At 41.7% G+C, this 25,919-nt stretch overlaps 1 protein-coding gene across 2 annotated transcripts in view; it reads left to right on the top strand.

Annotated features, from left to right (window-relative positions):
• The first annotated feature begins 8,974 nt into the window (after window positions 1–8,974).
• Window positions 8,975–25,919, top strand: part of STX7 (syntaxin 7) — a 33,691-nt gene continuing 16,746 nt past the window's right edge. Inside the window, exons 1-2 of one of the 2 annotated variants that reach the window (XM_075087653.1) lie at window positions 8,975–9,074; window positions 15,389–15,542. In XM_075087653.1, the coding sequence (XP_074943754.1) occupies window positions 15,461–15,542 (82 nt within the window). In that variant the 5' untranslated portion in view covers window positions 8,975–9,074; window positions 15,389–15,460. Of the gene's footprint in view, window positions 9,075–9,421; window positions 9,570–15,388; window positions 15,543–25,919 lie in introns of those variants that run through there. The other variant, XM_075087654.1, reaches the window with a different exon arrangement.

The following is a 25,919-nucleotide window of genomic DNA, read 5'->3' as shown; positions in this document are numbered from 1 at the left end:
AAAAAATTACCCAGTATAAAAAGGCAGCTATGCATGGGCCATATCCAGATGGTTGAAGGCCATTTGATGCTTTTCACAGGCTGGACTACTTGGCTTATAGTTTAGGATTAACTCTTCCTTCATTTTGTTCTGCCAGTACTGTGCAGTACAGCACCTTGCTTCTCCCTCTCCCTTCTGTTTTACCAGCTTAAAATATCTTAAGTTTCTAATTTTTCTTTTGAAATGTGAATTAACAGGCCCTGTTAACATATTGCTTGTTTTGGTTAGATTGTTCTCAGTTGACTTGCATTTTCCGCGCTGCAAACAACAGCAAAGGGAATCAGGAGCTCTGGGGAAGGGCTATATCAGTTGTACCTGCAGCCCATTTTTGCAGTCTTCAGATTACCTTTCACACCTGTTAATAATGAATTCTTCTGCAGAGAATTCTTGAACCAGAGTATGTTACATACAATTTTTTTGTGTGTATAGTTTGACTTTTTCTGTCATATCTTTTGTAATTCCTCTGCCCCATCACTAAACACTAAGTTCACTAAAAACTGCACTTTGGGGTCACATTCAGAAAAAAGTTGGGACAGAAAAAAATGATGAGAGGGACAGTTTTGATGATGATGAACTGTTGGAATTTTTCACTTTATTATGCTATTAATAATTTTAAATTTGACATAAATGGGAAAAAAAGGAGACAGTAAGAGCATAACAAGATCAATAAACTGAAGGAAAACATTTCATTTGGGGTTAAGACAATCCTAGACTGAAACAAATATATGAGTTGTTAATTTTAAAGATAACAGATAAAATATTGGAATGTATTAATTCTTTTTATTAACTTCCCAAAATAAAATATCCTTTTTTTACTCCTTCTCTAATCCACAATCTCCTTGGTTTTAATCCTTCAGCTGACTAATTTGGACAAAGATGCTACAGATGGGGACATCGCCAGTGAGTTCTTTTCTCTCCATCTTCACTTCCACTTTTAACATGGTTTAAGCTTCCACAGTTCACTTACAGAGTTACTGCTTCTAAAACTTCTCACAGAGGTGTGTCCTATATGAGCACTTGAATGGACAGAACACAGACCAGTGTAACCAAGAGCCGGAAAATATAAAAGTTACCTAGAAATGGATGCAGCAGGTAGAACTATTTTTTGTGAGTGCTGTGGACAAGAATTTTCCATAGTTACAAAACTGAAGGCCAAATACTGCTATTTCTTTAAGAAATATGAACTAAAAATACACTGCACCCTATGGAGACCCCCTGTCTGCACTGGGGCGGTGTGCACTACATATAGCAGAATCTTAACCTGGACTGGGTGAGTAGTTACTCTATAAACATTTCTGCCACTCTGCAGTAATGGTAAAACACTCATGATACACTGACTTCTTCAGAGACGATCACTGCTCTCTACTACAAGGGAGAGCAAAAGGCCGCGCTATAGGCTATATGGCTGTAGTACACGTGATGGAAGATTTGAGGTTTAGGTTCACCAGCTCAGTTTAGGTCATCTTAGTAAGCCCATAGCCTTCTCATACTATTATATTCTATTTAGGGATCCCAGACTGACTCTCTTGGAAGCTGTGAAGAAAAATTTCACGGCAAAGGGGCACTGATGATGGCCCTCTTAGAAAGTCTGTAATCCTTTGAAACTGTCTTGTTCTATTTTAAGGAACTCGGACTCAGAAGTTACTTAGAGGAATTTAGATCTTAGAGGTTATGTGCAGCAGTTTCAATAAAAAGAGATACTATCTATGCATGTCTTCACTGCAGATCAAAACCTATCGGGTAGCACACTTATCCTTCTATATTTTCATGTGTGTTCCTGTGGATTACTAGGTTGCATAGTACATTCAACAAAAATTAAGTCTGGGACTATATCCAGCAATTTTGTCTGAAGAAGGAAGGGTAAAGAGAAGGAACATCCTGAGTATGATTGGCACCCTTTGTTTTGTGATAGCATTCTTACTTTTGAAGTTGATACATGTTAAAAAGCTCTTCTGGTTCCAAAGTATAAAGACCCTTCATTGTTACTATTTGAGCCTCCTCTTAATTGTGAAGTGGTCTCTTTTCCCATGACCACATGAGAAGAGAGAGGAAAAAATGCAGAGTCATTCCAACAAGTAATGTGGAACTCTGCAAGGAATGTGTGCAGGAAGGGCGAGCTGAGATTGTTTTGTTACAAGTTGTTCCCTTTAGGGGTGGTGATAATCATTCCAGAAACATCACGGTAGCTAGATGGCTAGACAGGGTAAGTATTCTGACCAGGATGTGATTTTACTTGGAATTTGAATGATAAAGTACTTGGATGAGAATGATACTTTCTTGCATATAAAATACAGGAAAAATGGAAACTAATGAAAATGCCAGACCACTAAGGACAAAAAACCTATTGTTAATATCAAGAACTATCTAAAAGCCTCTGACAATCATAATCTAAATGACCATTTATTAAAATTACTTTCACGAAGCCGATTTCAAAACTGTAGATGCTGATAAGTTGAGATCTCTGTTCAGAAGCAGGCCACATGTTAAAATTTTTTACTATTTGTAAGGATGTTATTTTCTACCTCACTGTTATGAATATTTTATCAGAAAAAAAATATAAACTGTAGTAAGCAGTTAAATAACAAGCAGCTAAATAACAAATATAATATTTTTTTCTTTTTTCTGTTAATAGTATTTAAAACTATTATTAGGTTTGAAGGTTGTTCATCTTCTTAGTGCCTTCTTAAAAAAGTCATTCTGTCCTACAGTCATCTGCATATTTTCTGAGTGACAAACACCAAAAGAACACAAAGCTACAGAAAGCATGTAACTAATAGTAAGAAACAAGCAGATGCCCCATACCTACTGAGAAAAGTGGTCAATTTTTCACTAAATACAGTAGGCAAATCCATCAGGCCCCACATGCGTAAGAACAAATGAAAGGAATTGCACAGCAGATATTCTGTAGGAAAACAGTACAATACAGTGATTGCTGTAGCAGCTGCATTTGTTAATGTATGCAATAAACTAAATGGTAAAACTCTTTTCCCTCTTTTTTATATTATCATTATGTTTTTTGCACAGCAAGAACGGTTCAATCTCACTTCATTCTCCCAGTGTCTGATATACCCCCAGTTTGCTATATTAATCTTCATTGTTTTTTAGGACAGAAGCCAAGGCTGCTTCTACTGTTCCTCTGTCTGCTCATGCCGTAGCAGAAGGAAGAAACCTGACCCCTACTGCATACAGCTGTAGACTTTCTATAATAAGGGTACCAAACCCAGGGACGAGGCTAAAGACTGGAAGGCAGAATCAGATTCTTAGAAAAATTCATGTGCCAAATTACCATAGAAATACATAGGAAAGCTGTGGTATTTCTTGAAAGATCTAGACTGTGGGACAAGTTTCAAGATTAAGACTCTTAAATTTAGTGTGTATGGGTAGGTGTTTATAATTATGGTAAATGTCTAAGCAGTGATTATAGCTACAGCCAGAATGGCTGTTTAAACTCAGGCTGTAGTCAGTGGATATTTAGGATATGAATCATTTGCCCAGTGCCACCTAAGGTGCCTTAGGGAACCTGAGGTGTCTACGTGGGGCATCCAGCACCAATGAAGCAGCAGCTGAGAACCAGGTGGGACACATCTGGGCAGCTAAAATAGCACTAGATACCCATCTGTGGGGCATCGAGCTTAAGCAAGGCATAAATAGAAGTTTAGACATTTAGATATGTAGAAATCTGCAGGTCTCAAACTGAGTCATGTTATAGTGGCATCTTAACAACATCTTTCATTAACACCTCTTCCTCTGAGCTCACTGCAGCCAAAGCAATAGAGAAAGGCTATTTCCCCTGAATTTCCAGTTGTTTGAGATATTTTCTACCAGTCCTCAACAGATTACAGAGGGCTATGTCATGAATGTACCCAACTGGCCACTTCTTTTTTGAGTCCCACTGCATAATATGTCTTTATAATGTTCTTTTCTTCCATGGAAGTGGATGAGACTTATTCCCTTAATGGGTTACCACTGTCTATGCCATAACATCGGGTGATTGTTGTTAGATCTCCTTTTTGGCTAAACAGCAGGCTGGAATGATGGAGAGAGGAAAAAGCAGAACATGACCACTGATATGTACAGTGACAGTGGCAGAGCAAACAAGCGAGAAGGAAAAGCTGCTAAAACTCTAGGAGTATCTGGGAACCACTTTCCCGATTTTCTGACACTGCATTTTGCAACTGTCATTAAATGATGTTTTCCTCATCTTGGTAACTCCCCCTCCGTCCCCTTGCCTTTGACGTCTGTTTGGTTTACCTAGCCAAATTCCATTAGGACCCCTTTGTGTGTTTTTTTCCTCCATGGTTTCAAAAAGCAATGAAGGTAATTATGAATTGTAAAATGAGGAGAAGGAGGAGAAGGAGGACCTGTAAAATGATGAAGATTGATTGCTCAACAATGACCTCATTTTCAAAATTACAATCTATTGGATTCTATCAGAGCTAGTTGCTGACCTCAAAGTCCACAAATTTTATTCTTTTTAATATATTTCCTTCTGTAGATCTGTATTTCTTTATCTAAAAAAAATATTGTCATTTAATTTTATGCACATTATAACTCTTCAACATTTTAAAATGGTCTGGTTGAAGTTAGAAAGGTTACGTATTTGCAGGTACTTCTTAATTAAAGTCTGAGCTTTGAAATAATGATAATGTCAGCTCATTCCACTAGTGCAGATGAAATTATATTATGGTCTTTGAAAATTAACAGAAAGGCCAAGAAAGATTTGAAAATAAGTAAATAAGTTGCTAGTAAACTTCATTTTGGTTTTTTGGTGGTTTGTTTTTTTTTTTTTTTACTGAAACATTATCAATGTAAGGAACAGAATTTTTCTCTGTTTATTTGGTTTATGTGAACTGCGTGCTATCACATTAATTACTGCTGCTGGGGGAGCAAGTACCAGCTTAAATAACATGCAAATGGTCAATACAGTTTTTTTAAACAAATAGGTTTTATGGGCCATTCTGCAATATAATTAACCCATAAGCTTGTTCATGCTGGAAAACATGGCCCATTATAATTTTGTACAGCACTGGGTGTAATAGGAACCTAATCTCATTTCAGGTCCTGGAGCTGATATTTTAATTAAATTAGCAAATGGAGATGATGACGATGACAACAGGAACTCTTCCAGCTGGTGGAATGCATCAGTAACAACCACCTAGGAAGATCTGCCAGGCGGTTTGCCGACAGTATCAAATACTGGCAGCATTGCTCTTCCTATCTAAAGTTAGAGACACGCAAGTGAAATGCGATAGCAGAGACTGAAATTAGCCCATAAGGTAAATTACGCACCACTTAGGCACCGCTCACGCCTCGGAAAGAGGGTGCTCATCAGGAATAAAAGGGCAGGGTTGGGCTGCTTCCCCCTCATTTCATCATGCATCATGCAGGCCTGGGGAGCTGCACGGGAACAAGTGCCCTGTTCCTGCGTCACAGGCAGCCGTGACACTTGTGCCACCCATCCAGCTGCACCTGCGTGCCTGCCGGTTCAGCGCCAGGGCAGGAGCAGGAGGTGGGAGGCACCAACAGAGAGCCAGTAAGGTGGGGCAGATTCAGATACTGAGGTAGGAGGAAGGTGTGCCCTTTCAAAATCACGCTATGCTGGTTTTGGTTTAATTTCCAGTTCTTTCAAACATCAGCTACCGTACTGAGTACGGATCCTCAAACAGCATGTGTTTGAAGTGACATTCCTTTTAGCTCAGTTTTATGTGCATTAACAGGAATATAAATGGTATATACTCTGATCTTCGGTTATCATTCTCCATGGTATGTTTTACCTATGAATAGCAGGGCCTCAATATTTTCCCCTTTTTTCCCCAGAGATTTCCTTGTTTCATTTAATCAACTGAAACCTGATCATGCTCCAAAAGCAACAGGAAAGGTCCATAAGTAGGTGAGTATATGATTCCAAACTCAAACCCTGAGTAACACTATTGTGGGAGCTCTAGAAGTAAGCCAATTAAATGAGCTTAGAGACAGAATTGTGTAGCAGCAGTCCTCTTCAGCAGCCCTGATGATAACACTTGGAGAAGGCTTCTTTACAACTCCTGTCCATGGATTACGCATCACTGAATTTATTCTGTTTTGCTAGCAATGAAAGCATGCAGAAACTGAAGAAATCCTCCTGTTTTATCTAAAAGGGTGAAACAGACCACTTTCTCCCAGCCAACAGCTTTTCTACAGGAGTTAACAAAAACCTTCTGAGGACATATTATGCGCTTAGCAGTATCTGATCAATAAATAGGACTCTCTAGCTGGTCTCTTAACTGTATCTTCATAATAATTTTAAATGATTGTATTAAAGAGGCCATTGAAATCTTTTCATAGTATGAACAATATTTTAATGAAAAGTTTAATGATCCAGCTTTTCCTCCTAGGCTTCAGTATCTTTGCTGCAACTGGTTACCTTAAAGCATCGTATCACAAAGATAGTTAGTTATTGAACAATAAAAGTTGGATGCTAACGATAAGTGAGCTAACAGCAGGTGAGCATCAGCATTTTATTCACAAAACATCCAGTATCACTAACGAACTGTTTGGATACCTCTTTTCCATAGCACGAGAATGAACATTGATCAGCGATGACTGTGTATTACCTCCAACTTACAAAAAGAAAAAGTAACAACAGCTGATCTCTAGATAAAGTATTCTGACTGAAAAAGGGCTGCTTCTCAATATTTTTACTTGGAAGTATATATTTGAAATCAGATAGCAAAAGATGTATTGTTTTCTGGAGGAAAAAACTGACAGACCTCAGCTGAAGCTTTATAAACAAGAGTGACCAGGCTCATTCAACGGAGTTTATATGACAAACACTTGAAGATAAAAATCAAGACAAGGCCTTAATTCAGGAGGGGCATGCATTATACTCTATAGTTCACCATCTGGTGGGATCATCATGTATCAGGTTCAGTACGTCAATAGCATAGGGGCAAACACCCGTGCATGTAGCAGCACTGAAATCATTGCTAATCAAAATAGCCTATTAAAACAAGAATGAAGATGTATACAGCATTCCTGCATCAAACAGGCATATCAGAATGTTTTTTGCTTAGTAACTTAAATTTATGAAAGTGAAAAAAGGACCTTTCCAAGCACCAGCTAACAAAAGAACTACATGTAGGCATACGATCCTCAGAGGACTCTCACCCTTCAGCATACTTTGAGACACATCATGAGCCACCTATGTCAAAGGTAGTCTGCCTACTTCAGGCCTTTAGCTTCACTCTACTGTGCTGGCATTTTATTGGACTTTTCTATTAGTGTTATTCGGTTAGGATGTTATTAAGGTTTCCACTGCTCAAGTTATTTCTAAATCTTAGTGATGACTGAGATCTATGACATAGCAGAAATAAACTTGCACTTCCCAACTTCTGCAGCTCTTCACTTGCCAAGGCTGGGCTTTGCAGAGGAGACAGCGTTCCCAGCAATCAGGTGCTGCATGCTCTCTAGTATTAAATGCACACAGGGGGGTATCCTGCAGATGAAGCAGCCCAGCCCCAGGGCTTTGGGGAGCATCTGGTCCTATAATTTTCCCTTTGAAGAACTGGGGAGGGTGCAGAACCGCCCTATCTGCTATGCAGGTGGCCTTGAGTTTCACCTGTTGATTCTTCTCAGGCAGCTGGGTCAGAAGGAGATTGGATTTCCCCACGTCTCTGCTCCCGCCACTGTCTGGTGCCATAGCTCCTGCTGCCCTCACAGCCAAGCGTGGCCTGCTTCTCCTCTGACACACTGAACCCAGTGCTCTCAGCCATGTGCACACAGCCTTCCTTTCCTGTTGGTCCTGGTGATATCCTGAAGACAATAGAATTTTCTCCTAAGCAATAACAATGAACCATGTGAGCTTGGCAAACCAGAATTTGGCGGCCAGAGAAAGCAGCTGAGAGATAGGGAAGCATTTGTTTTATGACTATATCCATGAAGAGAGCTGAGAGACTGACAAAAGGGAACATCCCACCTCAGAAGATGCTGAGAACTGGGTGATAAAAGCGTACAGTCAAAGAGAACAACTAATTGCGACATTGATAAGAACTGAAACTAAGGGTCCCTTAAGTGAACTATCCTCATTGCAATACTAAAAATCACACCCACAGGCCAGAAACCCCCCCCCCCTCAAATAAGCCCCTTACTCTCTGAGCATGTGTGGTAAATTTAAAGACAGCTGTAACTTTAAGTCAAAATGAGAAACAAACTAATTATTGGCTGAGAGGTGTGACTATTAGCTGTGACTGACACATTTAACTGTATAAATGGCTTGTAGTTTCTCGGTGCGGTGTGCTAGCTGTGTGGAGTTACCACCTAGCACCCATCTTTGCGCAAAAATGAACTGAATAAAATACCTCTTCTCCATGTGTAGTTTGGAATTTTGCACCCCGGGCGAATGAACCAACTTTTTGGGAAAACACTGGCATCACTTGGCCCCTCTCTCAGCTAAATATTGTAAATCTTTTTGTTTAAAGGTTTCTTCAGATATATCTATAATTTCCCACTCACTTTCTTCTAAGCGTCCATTCTGATTTAGAGATGGTGCGACCAAAACCCAAGGCAGTGCTTCAAAGCAGGATGTTAAGGCCATAACATTGCATTTTTCACTGTAATATTGCTTCCTTACTCGTGTTCTTCCCTTAATCCTGATGCAACGACATCTTTCACTTAAATTACACTCCCCCCTCACCACCACCATTCTTCCCACCCGCGGAGGGCTGCGCTCCCGGAGGGGCCAAGGCCGCCCGCTCCCCCTTGGGAGAAGCCGGGCCTGGCAGCAGGCAGCGGCCGGGCGCTGGCGGCGAGGGCGCCGGCGGGCGGTCGCGCTCGGGCCTGCGGATGGCCGCCGCCTGCTGCCGGGCCCCGCTTCTCCCCGCCCGGTTCGCCCCAGCCCTCCCAGATCCGCCGGGTGGGGCGGCGGCGCGGCCCCTCCTCCCCACGCCTCCGCCGTCACGGCGGGCCGGGCCGGGGCGGGGCCGGGCCGGGCCCTGTCCGCCTCTGCCCGCCCTGTAGCCGCCGCCGCCGCCCGCCCGCAGCAGGTCCGCCGGGGCCGGGTAAGAGCGAGCGGGAGCTCCGCTGTGGTGTCGGGGGCGGCCGCCCCTCGCCCGCTCGTCCGTCCGGAGGGAGGGGCGGGCAGGCAGGGCGGTGTGCGGCCAGCCGGGAAGGGGCTGCCGGGCCCGGGGGAGCCTGTGGGAGGGCGGTGGGAAGGGCCGCAGAGGGCCGGGGCGCTCCGCGGGCCCTCGCCAGCGTCGGGGCCTGGGGCGAGGCGGGCGGGAGGGGGTGACCGGGATGGGGGCGGGCAGGGGCGGGGGGGTGTCGCCGTTTTGGAGTGAGGTAGGTTGTGTCACCACCACCCCTCCCCTTTCCCCCCCACCCCTGCCCGTGACATCCCCCTGATGTCACGGCTTTGGGTTTGATGCTGACCGTGATGCTCCAAGGAGAGACTCGGTGCCTGCAGCTGGTGTTTTACAGCAGCTTATGTCGACATGTAGGGTAGGATGGTCACTTCGGCCGTACCGAAACACCCTTCGTGCTGTTCCAGATCCGAGGTGAGCAAAGCAGGTCAGCAGGAGGAAGGGAGACTATAAAAAACACCTACGTAAATAACACTCCTGGACCTGGCGTGTCAGGCTTCTGGCCTGACGTTGTCACTGCTTTCCTGCTGAGCCACTCACCGCTGCATCAGAAATGGGCGCTTCTTGAAACTGTAGAAGGAAGTGGAAGGTTTCACTCTGGTTTGCATGAAGTGTAAGGCACTGCATCTTAATTGAAGCTCAGTGTCAAGATCCCAGGGTACTTATTGCCAGAAGCGATGTACTCATGTGTTGTGACCCGCTCCACTGGTGAGCAAGCCATGCAAAGGCAGAGAGCTGCGCCAGCAGGGCGACTGGAGCCCTCCTGACCGATCATCGTGCGGGCGGGCGCTTTGCTGGCAGCGCAGCCCTTCTGCTTGGTGCTTGTGGTTTTCTGCAAGCACTGTTAATAGAAAAGAAGGAAGGTTAAAATATGTTAAAATTGTTAAAATATGTTAAAGTAAGTGATGCTGAATGGTGGTGTCGTTATAACGGTATTTGTGTTCCTTCCATGAAGATACCTCTCACAGCTTTATATCAGAATATTAAGTAGCACTCTTCATGGTGGCTTACATTGAAGTGAAACTCTTTGGGGGACAGGGTGGGGGGAGGGAAAAGAGCTATACACAGTCCTTAGCATCCTGGTAAGCCTCAGAGAAACTCAGCATCCAGCGCAATCCGGTTTTGTGCAACGATAGCTTCTCCCTCAGTGTACTTGACTCAGACATTTGGTTCAAAATGAACAGTTGCTGTTAGGGAGATTTGGGTGAGAACACGTAGTGCACTAGATGTCCCGTGGTCCTGGGTCTTCTTTGTTTTCCCATGAGGTGTTGTTTGTCTACCGGCAACGCAAGAAACTTAGCACTTCGAAACAGTCATTTCGGGTCCATTTTCAGTCCTCCCGTTCCTTCCCCTCCCCAATAGTTCCAGTACCCAGCATTCATTTTCTTCTTCCTACTTCATCATCAAGTCTCTAAACGCTTTGTGCGCTCCCCTTACTTAAGGCCTTTCCCCTTAACAGAACTAATACGTTCTGTTAGGCTTGTGAAAGCTAAGCTTTTTTATTTTTTTTTTTTTACAATTAATTTTACCTGCTGCAAAGTTACAACTGAAGTCAGCAGTAGATGCTGTCCAAAGATGGTAATGTGTTTTGGGCTGCCTTACGTAGGTGCCAGAGTCACTCTGTAGATGCATCTTGTCTCATCTCAGTCTTTGGGTGGCAAAAACTACTGAGGTAAAACAGATTGAACAGTGTTATATTGCAGAAATCTTAGTAATCATGGCTGCTACTGTGATACAGATTTTCTGTAGCTAACATTGTGACTGGCTGCAATTTTTTTTTGCAAAGTTTTCAGCAGTTGATAATTTTTGCCTGTGTTTTCACCCTGCTTGAAGGATTCTGCACCATTTTTTTTGCAGTAATTTACAAAGGAAGTCACATTTAGGAGTTGTTTGGGAGAAGTTTTGTTTCTGTGATCTTTATTTAGAAAAAAAAAATCACATACAAGAAAGCCCCATGACTTCTCTCTGGATGTTTAAAAGCATAAAATCTAAATTCAGGTCAGATTTTAAATTTCAAGCATTTCTGTGGAATGCAGCGTGTACTTTTTGCGTTTTGAAAGTTAAGGATCCATGTAAACAGTTCTAGGTCCTGATACTAAAACATTGCTTAAACAGTAAAATTACTGCTTAAGGGTTCTTATCGTGATGTATATGAGCTAGATTTATAGAAGAAGGAAAATACAAAATAAATTAGCTGCTTATTACCCGTAGCTGACTGGAGCCTGCAAGATAGTTAGGTGACTGCTGCTGAGATCTAACATGTGCCGCGCTTGTCGTGTCACATCATTTTGCCCTGATGGAGCTTTCAAGAATGGCATTGGCGAGCTGCTCAGTTGTGGAGTTCCCACTTTCTTGTCTTTGCATTCCGCAGTGATCTTACTGGTAACACCCAAGGGAAAATTGGATTTTTTTCCATGACTGACAAACACCTTTCTAGAAATCAAGTTAATACTAAGGTCAATTTTTTCACTTGGGTATGGAGTGACAGTGTGATGCAGGAACCAGTTACTGCAGAAATTAGGAAATTATATATAGCAATCCTTTGAATTTTTTAAACTTCATGTATGTACGGAGAGGTCTTGCTTCAGTGAGTGCTGATGAAGTGTTCTGAATCTTTATTTCATTTGTGCCAGTAGACTCAGTTCTTCGGACTTTCTTCAGTAGCTTGACAAGCCAAGTTGCCACTAGATATTCTCCCATTCAAAGACAGAGATGTTGAGTGGAAGATAAAAGGTACAGTCAAAAGCTCACACCTGACTGAAACTTTTAGAGGAACTGAAGACTACGGCAGACGGAGTTCTGTTCCAGTTTGAATGCAAAGTGTACTTCCACCCACTGCAGCTGATTATTAACTTTCCCATATTAAAAGTAATGCAGGCAGTAATACCAAAATACATCACGACAGAGTAGTTAAATGCTGTGGAAGTGAAAAGGGGTAATTTCTATGGAAATGCAGAAGCTTGATGAATGCTCCTATCACCTTGGTATGGAAGGAAATGCTTGGTGCACATGTCTGTTTTGTTTCCTGGTGGTTGAAACCCTGACCTTGTCAAAGCCATTAGCAAAACTCCTATGGCCTTCCCAAGGGCTCAGCTATCTGTGTTTTCAGAGGAGTTTGAGTAACTCAGCACTAACAAGTGAAGGGTGTGTCAGTGGAAGTAGTGTGTTCATTCGGTTCAGACGCCCGTGTTGCTGTGAGAACTGGAATGAGGAAGAAGTTCATCCTTCCTGTTTAAAAATAATAATAATAATAATAACAACTACCAAATTTCCCTTTTCTTTGGGCTGTTCAGCTTGTTTTTTCTTGACTTGGGGAGTCTGTGGTGAAGATTGGAAAGTGATGAGAGCTGATGGCTGACCCCTTACCTCTCTGTTTCCCAGACCAGTAGCCTACCCTGTCACTAACATGTATTGTTAACATGCTCGAGAATAGCATCGCTGGTGGAAGAATCTGTATGGAGTAAAACAGCTGTGAATTTACACTGCTATCCTACAAATTCACTATGAATCTCAACTGAAACATGTGTGTTGATAGAAAGAATTGTGTTAACAGAGAGATCTATACATGCAGATGAAAAGCTAAGCTATATCCTGTGGACTTTGTAATCTATCATCTGAACATCCTCTCATTATGTGTTGTGTTTGGCTGCCCAACTATGTAGCTAGAAAGTTGAAAAGCTCAGAGTCTTTGTATTGTACAATCTGTACACTTGTCAGTATAGTGCAGTGTAAATTGTTTAAAGATACTTATGGTTAGCTTAGAAATTTTCAGGACAAAAATAGAAAGTCGATCACTGCTTTTGTCAAGACTTGAATGAAACATTCTGTGTATATCTCTTGATTGTAATGCTGTTGCTGGGAACAGTGTTACAGGCAGCTGTCTGGTGAATATGAAGGGAAAACAATCGTGAAGGGCTGTTTCAGTCAGTTCAGTAGCCTTTCTACACAACGTAATTTGGTCTCTTGCTGTCCCTTATCCTGAGCAACTGCATTTTAATGCATTTTTAACATGTGCTATCTTTGTAGTTAACATGCTACTAATGTGTCTACAAATAGTTGTAACTTTTAAAAGAAACAACATCCACAGTCCTGAGAAATCTTCTTTGTTCAAACTAACTTCTTCTGGGTGGTTTTGTTGGGTTTTATGCTTGTGATTCTGTTTTCCGCTAAACTGATAGAATTTCCTTACTTAGTCAATACACCAAGGCATAGAACCATTTATTCACTATAAAGTTTGCATGGGTTTAGTCTTACTGTACGAATTCAATGCAGTATTGCCTGGAGTTTCCAAAAAGATCAAGGGTTGTCATACCAGCCTCGGACCAGATAAGTGGTGTTTAGGCTGGCTGGCTGACTGACTTCAGACTTTAGTCTGTGACCCAAAATAACTTGAATCTGCATGTGCTACAGACAAAGACAGGAAACAATACTGCAGAGAGCCAGTATGACTTGTGGGCAATTGTGCAGCAAGTACAGAGAAGAGTGCAAATACACTCCCTGTCGCCTCATCTGCGATCAGGTTGTTCATTACTAGGGGATACTTCAGGGCCCAAAGACTCCAAGAAGGGTTTGGGACCCTGGTGCAGCAGCTGTTTCAAAATCGTGTGGGTTTGTCTTCACAGTAGCAGGAGCTTGTTCATCTGACATAGGTAACGTAACCTGCAGGGCAGCAGGGATGAGCCTGACCTCTGTAGTTATATCCCTAGCGAAGTGCTGGTGGTATGTGTCTGACCAGTGCACTGTCTTGGCAGCTCCACTAGAGATCATTTCATATCACAGAGATATGAAAACAGTAATTTTTAAAGCAACCAGGGTGTTGCTGTGCGGTATTAATACAGGCATTTCTGAAGGTGAAAGAAAATAGTATTTGGCAACAAGGACTGTTATTTGGTTTTTAAAAATAAAAAAGCTCATAAGGACTTGAGTTTGCAAACTGTAGCACAGCTGGTATCACACTTGACAAATCAGCTGGCCTTTTCATTTCCTTCTTTTCTGTTTAAACATTTAAATGTGCTTTCTCTCTCTACCTGAAATTGAATTCTAGTAGTGTCTGTTAACCCGAAGCTGACGGGCCAGGAGAAGAGGACGTTGCTTGGAAGGCACCTGGTTTGTGTTGAACAGTGGAAGTGTGGGGAACTGGTGAGGTTTAAAGATTGAACCTGTGAAAGCAATGCACAGGAGAGTGGAAAGGATAAAGTTAAGACTAAGCACAGCCTGGATGAAATTGTGGGATTGTGTTAGATGTGTGTATGTTTGATTAGTGTGTGTTCTCACTGCAGAACAGAAAAATTGCCAGTTTTGATTTGCATGTATATCCTAAGCTATGTCTTATTAATTTAGGATATCTCTGAGCTTGTGCTGAAATTCAGTCAGTATTGATGGGAAGCGGGCTAAGACATCTCTAGTAGTTACGTGCTGCGTGATTGCATATGTGTGCTTTTAGGGCAAGTGTATTTGTGAGTATTTCTGTTGTCAGATTTTGACCTTTTTGGATAAGATATGATAGTTCTGGGTGCAAAAAACACCCTTAAAATGCATTTTTATACCCAAGTTGTTGAAAAATGGGTTCATATTGAGAAACATAGCAGCTGAAACAGGATAAAGTAGCAGTTCATAGAATTCAGATGAAAGTGGATTACAAATAAAACTGAAGTTGACACAAGTGATTGGTGGGTGTCTCCTTCATTCTGGTATCTTGTGTGATAGCTGCTGGGCTTTTTTCCAGTGGTTTATATATGCTAGGCTGTGTTGGTGGGATGGGTGATTCACTATATGGGAATAACCTTATAATTGGTTTGGGACATAATTAATCAGAGGATTTGGCAATGACAGTTTAAACATACAGCTTTTTTTCTGGAATGGCAACAAATGAAAATGCATACTTTTTCTTTGCTTACAGTGGGGAAAACATGTAAGAAGTTTGACAAAGGATGTAGTTTCTGCGATGTAGCTCCTGTAGAGTAATTGCAGATCTTAAGCCATGTGTATTACTAAGAATGTCAATAGTAAGAGTTATTGTAGGAAATTAAAAAAGGATGCGTATTCTTATTTGATACTTTTTTAAGAAAGCGTTCCCTTAAATTCCATCTTCGAAGTACTGTGTTTTCGGAGAGAATAAACATTAGTACGTGGAGTTTTCTTTAATCCTTTCCTAAATATTCTTCTTGAAGATGATGAAGACCTTTTTAAACCAATGACCAAGACATAACTTTGTTTTCTGGCGGGGGGTTTAGGTGTCCTTAATAGGTGAAGACTGTCTGACTTGTTCCCATCGTGGATGAACGTGACAGCGAATCTACTCAGCCATGTCGTACGGTGCAGGTTTTGGGGATCCTAATCAACTAGCCCAACGCATAACTTCTAACATACAGAAGATAACGCAGTGCTGTAAGTTGCATTTATCCATGTTTTACATAAAAGTTTAATAATGGTGGTGGTACCCCATATCTGACGTTAGTTTCTTGGACTTATTCATTCGAATTTACTCTTTGACTTCACCTGCTCTTTTGACAGGTTTGTGGCACCTCACACAGCAGATTCAGTCCTTCATATGTACGGTTAAGTGTGATTTATCCTGGGAAAGTATAGTACCACTCTGTATTCACCAAATTAATAAAGAATTAGTAAGATGGCTGCTGATAATAAGCCAGTTTTGTGATGGCCAGTTATGTGGCACCTTAAGATTGTAGGTTGAGATTTTTGTGAGCAAGGATTGCATCAAATATTTGCTGGAGCTTGAATTGTTTAGCAAGGACAGAAGCCGTGGCCTTGCAGCTTGCCCTTGGAAGTGCATATTAGCTACATAAATCGGATTGTGTAAGTTTTAGTATACCTGTGCTTGGATTCATGCCACCTAATTTTTTTAGTCACCTAACTGGAGTGTTCAAGTTAGAGGTAAGTTAGGCTGCCAGGGTTTTCAGTCCTCTTCCCTTTCATTCCATTTTCCATTATATTTTTTAATATGTGTGTGTATATAAAGCAAATAGGACGTGATCTCACAAATTATGCAAAGTATACTGTTCATCTGAAGGGAGCTAGCTATGAACAGCATATGGCTAGGTTTTGGCATGCATGTTTTTAATGTCGTGGAGGATGCAGTGTGCATGCAGAAATGGGTATTTTATTATTAAAACTTCAAATTAATTCTGATCAGTTAAGTATGTCGGTGTTTATTAAAACTTTAATCTTTGTTTTGGAGGAAAAGTTTCAGGAGTCGGTATTTTTAGCACAGGTTAATGGCACAGATTGGGCTTTTGCCTATTTTTTCAGCTACATTTTGTATTTTCTTCCAGAATGAATTTCTTTTAGTCTCAACAGATAGAAAGAAAAATTGTAATTTCACCTTATTGAAAAGATTCTGTACATCAGAGTTGTGTTTCCTCAACCTAAAATTAACAGACTGGCTCTGTAGAAGCCCTTGTGCTTTATTTCCTAAAATCTGCTCAGTGAGTTTACTCAGTCTCATGGTTTCTAACCTGGTCTTCCGGAGATACCTGCCAACCTGTGACAAGCACCAAGGCTCCAAGATGTAAAAAAGAAGTCTTGGTTGTCAGGAGAAAATGTGAAGTGAAATCAATGGTTGAAACTGGAGCATTGTGAAGACAGTTTCTGAACATAATTAATCACCTTGTGCTGGACTTAGCAATTCCTTAGGCTCATCCTGCCTCTTCCATCTCCTCTCTTGCTTCTGCTGTGTCTCCCCTCCCCTTGTCACAAGCAAGGCGTACTAAAAGCAGGCTGCCCAGGCTTAAATAAAAGGAGGCATGCCACAGGGGTTACCTTGCAATCCTGCTCTCCTTTTCTTTTTGAAAATTAGATGGCTAAAGGCTGAGCAATAGACAGGTGTTTGCCTTTCCAAGACCCAAATCCAAATCTCTCTTAGCCCTACAGCTGCATGGCTTCGAAAACAGGAGCTTTGCCTTCAAAAGCTCCAGCCAAGCACTTTCCTAGGACTGAGAAGTACACAGCTGGATTCCATCCCTCGCTCCTCTGTAGATCCAACTGAACTGTAACTACTCACTTACTCTTGTAGTCCATTCTCGTCTGGTAGTTTTTATGAGGATCTGGATCCTATGGGCATGCTGAACACGTTTCCCAGACTGAGCTCTCTAAGGGCTTATGTACACTTTTCTAGCTATTTTGTTCCCATGTGTAGTACCTGTCCAGTTTTCTGTTGGATGGTGTGAGCTGCAGGAACTTCCCGGTCAAATGGGGAGAAACCTGCAAGCTTAGGGACCTATAGAGCTAGTCAGCTGCTGAGCAGGTGTCTCATACTGCAATTTACGACCTTGGTGAGGGAGGGAGGGAGAGAAACAGGAACCTTGACCCTAAATCCACGGTTTTCTCAGCAGTTGACTTGATTTTGCACTTCTGACTAGAAATGCTTAGCATTTGTGAAGTGTGTCGACACATTTGAAGTCTTCTTGGTTAACCTGGAGTTGTGTAGGTACTCTGGTTTTCAGAGTGAGATTAATAGAGTAAGAGACTTTCGTTTCAGGTTACTGAACCATTTCAGGAGGTCCCTCAAAAGTAATTCACACTTCTGCTAACATGCAAGCAAACTGTGAATACTACTACAGAGATATCGATGAGGTACAGATTAGTTGAAAGGTAGCTGGCTCTTCCAGCTAGAAACTGGCCCTTTACCTTCTGGGAAAAATACAGAAGAACTGCCTGAGTTAGACAACACTGTGCTGCTGAGATTTCATAATATGCCGGAGTTTTATAGGAATTAGCATTGGTCGGAAAAGCAATCTTTACTGTAACATTTCTTTGAGGTTGAATTATTACATGCACCCCCTCCAAGTAATACATTTGATCTGGGTCTTGATTAACTGTTTTTAATATGCCATACATATACAAGATAAAATACATATATTAAACATCTCACATTTCATAATGCGTCCACCCGACACTGCTGTTATACTAATACTTGTGATCCTTACCTCCCTTCTTTCCTAGTTTATGTAGCCCACTATTACTGATTGACAAGCACTAGTTTAGCACACCGTTTCAATAATTAAATCAGTTGCAAGGTAGTATTCTTTTTGGTTTGAGTGGTTCTGTGGTAATGGAGAGGATCTATATTTTTATCAGGTAACAGATGGGTTAGCATAGCACCCTTTTAACTTTAAAGAACAGATTTTATTGATCCAGTCTGGCAGTTGATTGTTACGTTGAAGATGTGTTAAGACTTGTAAATTGCTTCTGCCCTGCCTGAACTGCTGGTGAACTAGTACAGTAAATGCTATCTGTAGTGAGCTGTTTGAGTTTCTTTGGAGGAGGGTGTGTTGGTGGGTCGTTTTTAGGACCCTGAAGATATAATTGAGCAAGCTAACAGGAAGCAGCATACGCTGCTGTCTGTACTCTGAGCTCTCTCTGAAACTTAAGCCGGGGGGCACCTGTGTGTGGTTGGGATCCCAAACCCCAGAGCATTCGGTGAAAAGAAGGTTCTTTTGGCTATTCTTCAAACAAAGATCCATGCTCTGGTTTGCGTTTCCAGCATTTCTGCAGAAATAAGTGATTATAACATCACTTAGCAACATCTAGGGAATAGAGTCACTCTGAAACTCATGTTTTGCTTATCAGTGACACCTCCAAGCTGAGATTTAGGGAACTAGCCTGCTTTCTCCATGGTTTTAGAAGTCTGTGTGTTAAAACTGTTCCTCTGAGCAGCCGGAATTGCAAAACTTAAGGCTCTTGAGATCCAATGTAGAGTGGCAGGCATCAGGCAGGAGAGGGAGAGTTAGGCTCTCAGACCCAGTCCTAGCATTTTTGGAGAAGCCATGTGACACTGAGCAGTGCTGTAAAACCTGGGGAGCCTGAATCACATGTGCTTGAATGAGCTGCAGTGTTGTGCTCTGAACCTTGGTGAGGTCAGTGATGCCTGCAAGCAGTGTCTCGTGGGTTTGGTTTTGGTTCTGTGTTAACAGTGATGAGAAGCAGATCTGCAAACAGCTAGGCAACCTTCAGATTTAAATAATAAAACCAATGAAGTTTATAATGAGCTTTGGCACCTCTTAGGCTTAGGCAGCTGCTAAATTTATGTATTACTAGAACACTATTTATGATTAGGGTTTGAAAGTCTCTCTGTCTGGAATCTGGTCCAAAGTCACTGTAATTCTCATTCCAGACCTATCTTATATCTGATTATAAAAATCTAGATGACACGCATTGTGTTGGACTCTCAAAATATAAATTTAAAGGTCATTGAGGTTTGTCCTAATTTTCTGAATATGAAGAATAGGAATATGGAAAACAGAATATATGGAATGATGCATGGTGTAGAGCTCCAACCTGTCTGGGCTTTGCAGAGGGAGAACCTATTATCTAGGTGATTTAATCAGTATTTACTGAAGGAGCAGTAGTTCCAGAACTGGGTTTCATAGGTTGCACTCTCGCTTATGTGGCAGCTTGAGGGCAGCTGTTATTAACTTGAGAGAAATCTCAATGCCTTCCTTCAATTTTTCCTTGAAATGTTTCCTGTTGGTCACTCATTTACACCAGCTGGATAGACAAGGAATGAGTGTGATGCACAGAAACAAGATGAGGTAGCAAAAAATATTTCTTTGTGACAAAACAAGTCCTGCCTGCTTACAAATCTGTATTTCTACCAGGCATGTTCATTTACCATACTAGGGATATGCCTAGTGGCATGAGTCCATATTGTGATTTCTTTTTTCTTTTTCTTTTTTTTCCCCCCTTCCTTCTCCCCTTGAAGAGCACGTAGCGAATTGTACAAGAGGAAGTCTGGTTTTTAAACAAATTGAAAGATTAAGGTAGAATAAGTAACACAAACAAGCCTAATTTAACATCTTTAAAATATATTAGACATCTTACAACTGTGAGGATGAGAGGGAGCAGTTGTTTGAAATCTGACAGCCTTCTGCGTTTTATAGAATTGATTCTCTGTGTGTAGCAAAAAGAGGGAAAGTGTTTTGTTTAAAGAGATGTTCCCAATAGGGAGCAAAATGGGAGTTGCATTCATCTACTGGGACAACTCCACAGTTATAAGAGTGGGAAGGATATGGTTAGAGGAATAGGGGCCTCTTCTACTCAGCTGGAAAGATTTGACTCGTGTCTCTGACAGGAACTGTGCAAGAGGAAGTAACCAGCTGCGGTTTTTCCTCCCCCCACGTACTTCTTATCAAGTCTCTCTCTGATGTGTGGGGTCATTGAGGAAGCAGACTTGTATGCCTTTGTTTTGCTTTGCTCCTAGTATTCTCTTTGTAGCTACCAAATATGTCACGCAGTGCCATCCCCAAAGAAAAGCAAGAATGATACAGGCTAGATAGATAACTGTCATGTTTCTACCGGCATCATAAGCTGGGCTTTGGGAGCTGTTGGTTTAGAAGCTGTTTAGAATGCTGCCTTTTGCTTAGGAGCACAGAACAAAGCCTGGCATTGATAAAGTACATCCAGTCTTTGAGTTTTAGAGAATTTCTGTTTTACAAACTGTAATCAGTTACAAAACCTCTGCTAACTGAAGTGAGGTGTTCATATTCTCTCCCTACCTCTCCTTTCCCAACTCCCCCAGTTTATAAAGGTCATGGCAGGATTTTGTGCAGTGGTAGCTGCAAAGTCAGTAAGAATGGCATAATCTACCCTTGCTTAGTGTTGGCAAGGTCAGTGATAGTGTGTTTGACTTGTTCATGCGCACTGAAAATCAGTCCAGCTGGAGAAACATATGCTGTGCCTACTGCAAGATAATAAAACAAAATTCAGTAGCCACAGTCTACATGGCTAGAGGGAGTCTGCCTGGCTTTGAGAGATTCTTTCGCATAAGGACTCTTACTTTCTGCTGACTTTCTTTTCTGTTTGTTAAGGTAGCACAAACACCAATTCATGTAGAGCACATTCCCAGAAGGTCAGCTTCAGCCAGCGGAGATCCCTCTGTCATGTGATAACTCTCCTGTGACAGCAAGTTCGTCCAATTTCTGTTGCATCCTAAGTATAAGCAGTATTTTCACTGAATGTTGTTAAAATGGGAGTTGAATTACATCAATCATATGACTTTCTCTTTCACTGTATGTAACTGTAGAAAATCATAAACACAGATCAAACCCTGAAAAAATTAGATATCTGACACATGCCTTTTTGTTGTGGCTTAGGCCTTGTAGGTAGCTAAAAGGTTCTGCTTAAACAGGCTGAAACATTGATGAAAATTCTGCCACTATGTAACACCAGCAGATTCGCATGGTTATTCTTTAGCTAAAAAGGATACAGATGGGCAAGTGAGAAGTAAATGAAATCACCGATGTGTTGAAATCGGCATCTGTACAAAAACAAAATTCTGTTTTGTCTATATTTAAGCTGCGGTTTTGTACAGGTGTTGTTTTAAAGCAGATAGATTTGAAGTAGAGCTTGTTGAGATTTTTGGCAACGATGATGTCAGAAATTTCCAATTAGCTGCAGTTAACCAGAATTTAACTTTGTGGGAACTACTAGTTGGAACAAATCTTTTTTTTATTACTGTTGCTGTTGTCAAGAAGGTTTCCTGGATTTAGGATGAAGTTTCACTAAAACCTAGAAAAGGCTGCTTATTTACGGGCTCTAAGCACCCATCGTGGTTCCCCATGTTCCATTTTGTGGACTTTTCCAAGGCTTGAGGAATGGAACTTGAATCTGCTATATCCAATTCATAACCTGAATGTGAAGGGTAACAGGAGGAGGAATTCTGATATTTTGGGTCTTTATAAATGCCTGTCTTTCTGCAACGAGGTGAAATAATGAAGCCTGCAGTTCTTTTAGAAATAAACTATTTCTGGAAACTTCAAGCATCAATTATTTGCACGCTGTTCCTAAAGGCTTTCTTCTATGTAAAGTAGCATATATATTTAAGGTAGTATGCCTCACGGATTTGTTTATGAATTTGGAGACTTTTGTTAATATTTTTCTGTGTTTTGTCTTGTTTGTTAAAAGTATTTTGGTTCTATGGATAATGATGTATGACACAGTGGATAACATTGCACAAGAGGGACAGGGATTTATTTATGCTACAGCAGAACAGAGTGAAATTGTGTCTTCTGTGTACACCCCAGCATGCTATTTGTGTTAGTACGTGCAGAAAAGGCAGAATTTTTCCTTGCCCCACACTGCTTTGCATTACCTTTGTCAGCTAGTCAGGGTGAGGTGGGGATGAAAGAGCTCTGTAGATTAAGCCACCTTAGTTTGGAAGTGGTTTAAATAACAATGGTAAAACCACTGTGCAATTCACAAATAGTAAGGTGACCGATGAATACATCCACAATTGTCTGCAACTGTTGCTTTTCCTGATGGAGTAATTATAAATGGACTCGCCCAGACAAGATAACTTTTGCAGAACAGCCTGCATTTGCAGCAGAGAGGGGAGGGGATGTGGCCAGGGTCCTCAAGCTCCTTTCTATCTTTAGAGAGTTACATTTCAGAGCCTCTCTGAGGTACTTAAAATACCTATTCCCGTCCAATTCTGTTGGATTTTCCTCCTTGCGGACAGAAGAGGAAATGGCATGGCAGTTTCATTATCCAGAGAGCCCTCTATCAAATCTCCCATAAAACTGCTGGGCTGGAGGCTGCACTCCAGTTATGGCTCAGAATAAACCCAGGTCAGTGGTTGATTGTGAGTGACCCCCGGGTAACAGCTACTCCCTTGTGTTGACCAGTCTGTGATGTGTTGCATGTCTTTGCTTCCATGTTAGCTCCTGAGTTACCTTCCTGTGTTAATGACCTGACCTCTTAAAAAACCAAGCTTTCTTCATGTAGGTGGGTTGGGTTTTTGGTGTTTGTGCAGCTACTGTTTACTGCAGAATCATACATTGTTTTCATAACTTAATAGGCTACCAGTATTCTTTAGAGAAATGTTCGAACTTTGGGGCTTCAGGGAGTTACCAGGGACATTTTAGGATATGAATATAGAGCATTAAGTGATTACAGCTTGATTTAATGACTTCCCCTTGGCTGAGCTATAATAATTGGTCACATGGTCAGTTACTGTGCACTTAATATGTATTTAGCGTGCTCTATGCCCACATTAGAACAGGCACTACTTCCAAGGACACTGGGAAGTGGGATTGAAGATCACTGTAAATGGTAGTATGCTAAGCATGAAATAATTACGCTGCACTGAAAAAACTGAAGGCAGGTCCTGAACTCCAGACATTGTTACTGATGCTCCTAGTCACTTGGGGACATGTTGTGGTTTAACCCCAGCCGGCAACTAAGCACCACACAGCCCCTCACTCACCACCCTCCCTGCCCCCCTACCCCAGTGGGATGGGGAAGAGAATCAGAAAAAGAAAAGTAAAACCTGTGTGTTGAGATAAAGACAGTTTAATAGGACAGCAAAGGAAGAGAAAATAATAATAATAGAGTGTACAAAGCAAGTGATGCACAATGCAATTACTCACCACCTGCTGACTGATGCCCAGCCTGTCCCTGAGCAGTGATCACTGCCCCCCTGGCCAGTTCCCCTCAGTTTATGCACTGAGTGTCATTTGGTATGGAATATCCCTTTGGCCAGTTTGGGTCAGCTGTCCCAGCTGTGTCCCCTCCCAGCTTCTTGTGCACCTGGCAGAGCATGGGGAGCTGAAAAGTCCTTGATTTAGCATAACTACTGCTTAGCAACAACTAAAATATCAGTATGTTATCAACATTATTCTCATACTAATTCCAAAACACGCACTATACCAGCTACTAGGAAGAAAATTAATGCTATCCCAGCTAAAACCAGGACAGGACATGATTCTGTTTAGAAATCCTAGAAGCTCTAATAAAATCCAAGAGGAAAAGGTACAAGACTTGGTGTTTTCCCACTCTTACGTACTTTACTGAGTCTTTAGTCCTTAGAGCTTGGAGAACAATCTTCATCCCCATCCGCATTTTATTTTCTTCTTCCTGTATATACTTCAGTTACTGTTTCTCTGTGCCAATGTATTATCCTGTTTTAGAATAATCAGTGTTATACATTAAGACAGAATAAAGCAAATCACTTAAAACCAAATTGCTGAAGTTTTTAGATACTTAATTCCAATTAGGTAAGCTCTTGGGCATGGGCTGCCTTTTTTACTAAGTTAGTGTCTTTTTGACTGATGTCCTGGGTTTGATTCCTCTAGGGAACTGTCACTCTTGGTTAAAGTAGGGATAGCAAAGTGTACAGCACGGTGGTGTGGTAATTTAGTTAAAATCTGTAGTGAGTGTGAACTACTCTAGTAGCTTTAAAGACGTACTTACACTCATACAGAAAACTCTGATCTGCTGGATTTATTGCAACTACGTTACATTGCTGTATGTCACAGCTTTCATGAAAGATTGATCGATGACTTTCCTGCAGCATCTATCTATATTTAATTAAGTACTTTCAGTCGAAGTGCAGAAGGAAAACACTCTGAATTGGATTTGAATAAATTGAGGAAGCCTGTCATCCCCAGGCAAAGGCAGTTTGAACTGGTGTAAATTTTACAAATAGTTCTTCTGTTCCAGTAACCTGCTCTGAAGTGGCTCTGAAGTTTATTAGATTCCCCACAACTTAATCTGTAACTGGATGTGGTCTTTGTTGACTCACTTGTTCAGCTGGAAGAAAGTAGGAGATTTCTTCATAGTTACCCAACTGGTGGCAGTGTGTAAGGTCTTTGACAAAGCATTTCTGAATGGTGACTGTGCTGGTGTTGTATACACCGCTTATTTGCCATACTAAGCCATAGCTGAGCCTGAGCCTCACGTGGAGCGGTGTGTGTTTGGTGCACACAAAGGAATGCTTTGCTGATTCTGCTTATTCTACTTGGGCTCAGGAAGTAGGAAAATGGCTGAAAATCCATGGCTGAAAATCCCCATTGTTAGTTTTAGTCCTGTGAACCTTCGGCAGTAACTACAACCCTATCTGTCTCTTTTCAAGTAAAGATGATGGCATGGGAGGACCCTCACCATTACATTCAGGAGCAGCTGTAGCTGTAGCTGCTCCTTCCTGTGACAGGTGCCAAGCCTTGCTGTTCTGTAAGGCAGGTTTCATTGTACTCGCCCTGCCTGCTTGTCTGGTTCTTGTCCTCTGTAGTACAATGCCTCGGTGTTTGTTGCTCCTGTTATTGCCAGAGTTTCTTCCAAGCACACCCAATGGGTGCCACATTTCCTGTGGAAGCGTTAGGCTGTAGCTTTATGAAATTGGGCAGTGTGGTGGGTCTGGCTCGGACTGTAGCACTGAAGGAAACTGCTGCTGCGTGGCTATAATGTGATCTTGTGTGATCCAAGTAAGAAGTGAGGTTCCAGGACGCAAAGGGGTAATAAGCAGCAGCCATTAAACATATTTCTGCCCTTTCCCCTGCTAATTTCATGCTTCTATGTTGTGGCCTTCTTTTTAGGACTGTCTGGGTTATGATTTTGATTTACCTCACTCTCCAGCTATAAAGCTGCAAAAAGCTTGGTCATGGCCACTTAAGGGTTTAAAGTTTACTTCTCCAAACGTTAAATAGAACGGAGGTTGAGATGGGAAGATAGCTGATTACAGGTAACCTGGGAAAGCTTCGCCCCTGTAGCTGGAGTTACTGGTGAGTGTTCCAAAGTAAGAACATCCTTAGCTTACCTTGTCTCATGGTAGGGATGAACGTGGTGCGTGGACGCTTCTCAGCCCTGCCAGAGAAGGTGGGACCTACAGTTTCCCTCCTGTTAGTTAGTTCTTTGCCTTTCAAACACTAGGATTTTACTCAAGGGTTTTGGTTGTTTTTTTTTTAACCTTTTCTTCTGTGAAAATACTATGGTTTTACAGCCTGTACAGTGATTACTAATTCTTAGTTGGGG

Source organism: Phalacrocorax aristotelis, chromosome 3 (assembly GCF_949628215.1).
Source record: "Phalacrocorax aristotelis chromosome 3, bGulAri2.1, whole genome shotgun sequence".
In the NCBI taxonomy this organism is placed as follows: domain Eukaryota; kingdom Metazoa; phylum Chordata; class Aves; order Suliformes; family Phalacrocoracidae; genus Phalacrocorax; species Phalacrocorax aristotelis.
The sequence above is the reverse complement of the archived record's forward strand: the minus strand, read 5'-3'. Positions and strand labels throughout refer to the sequence as shown.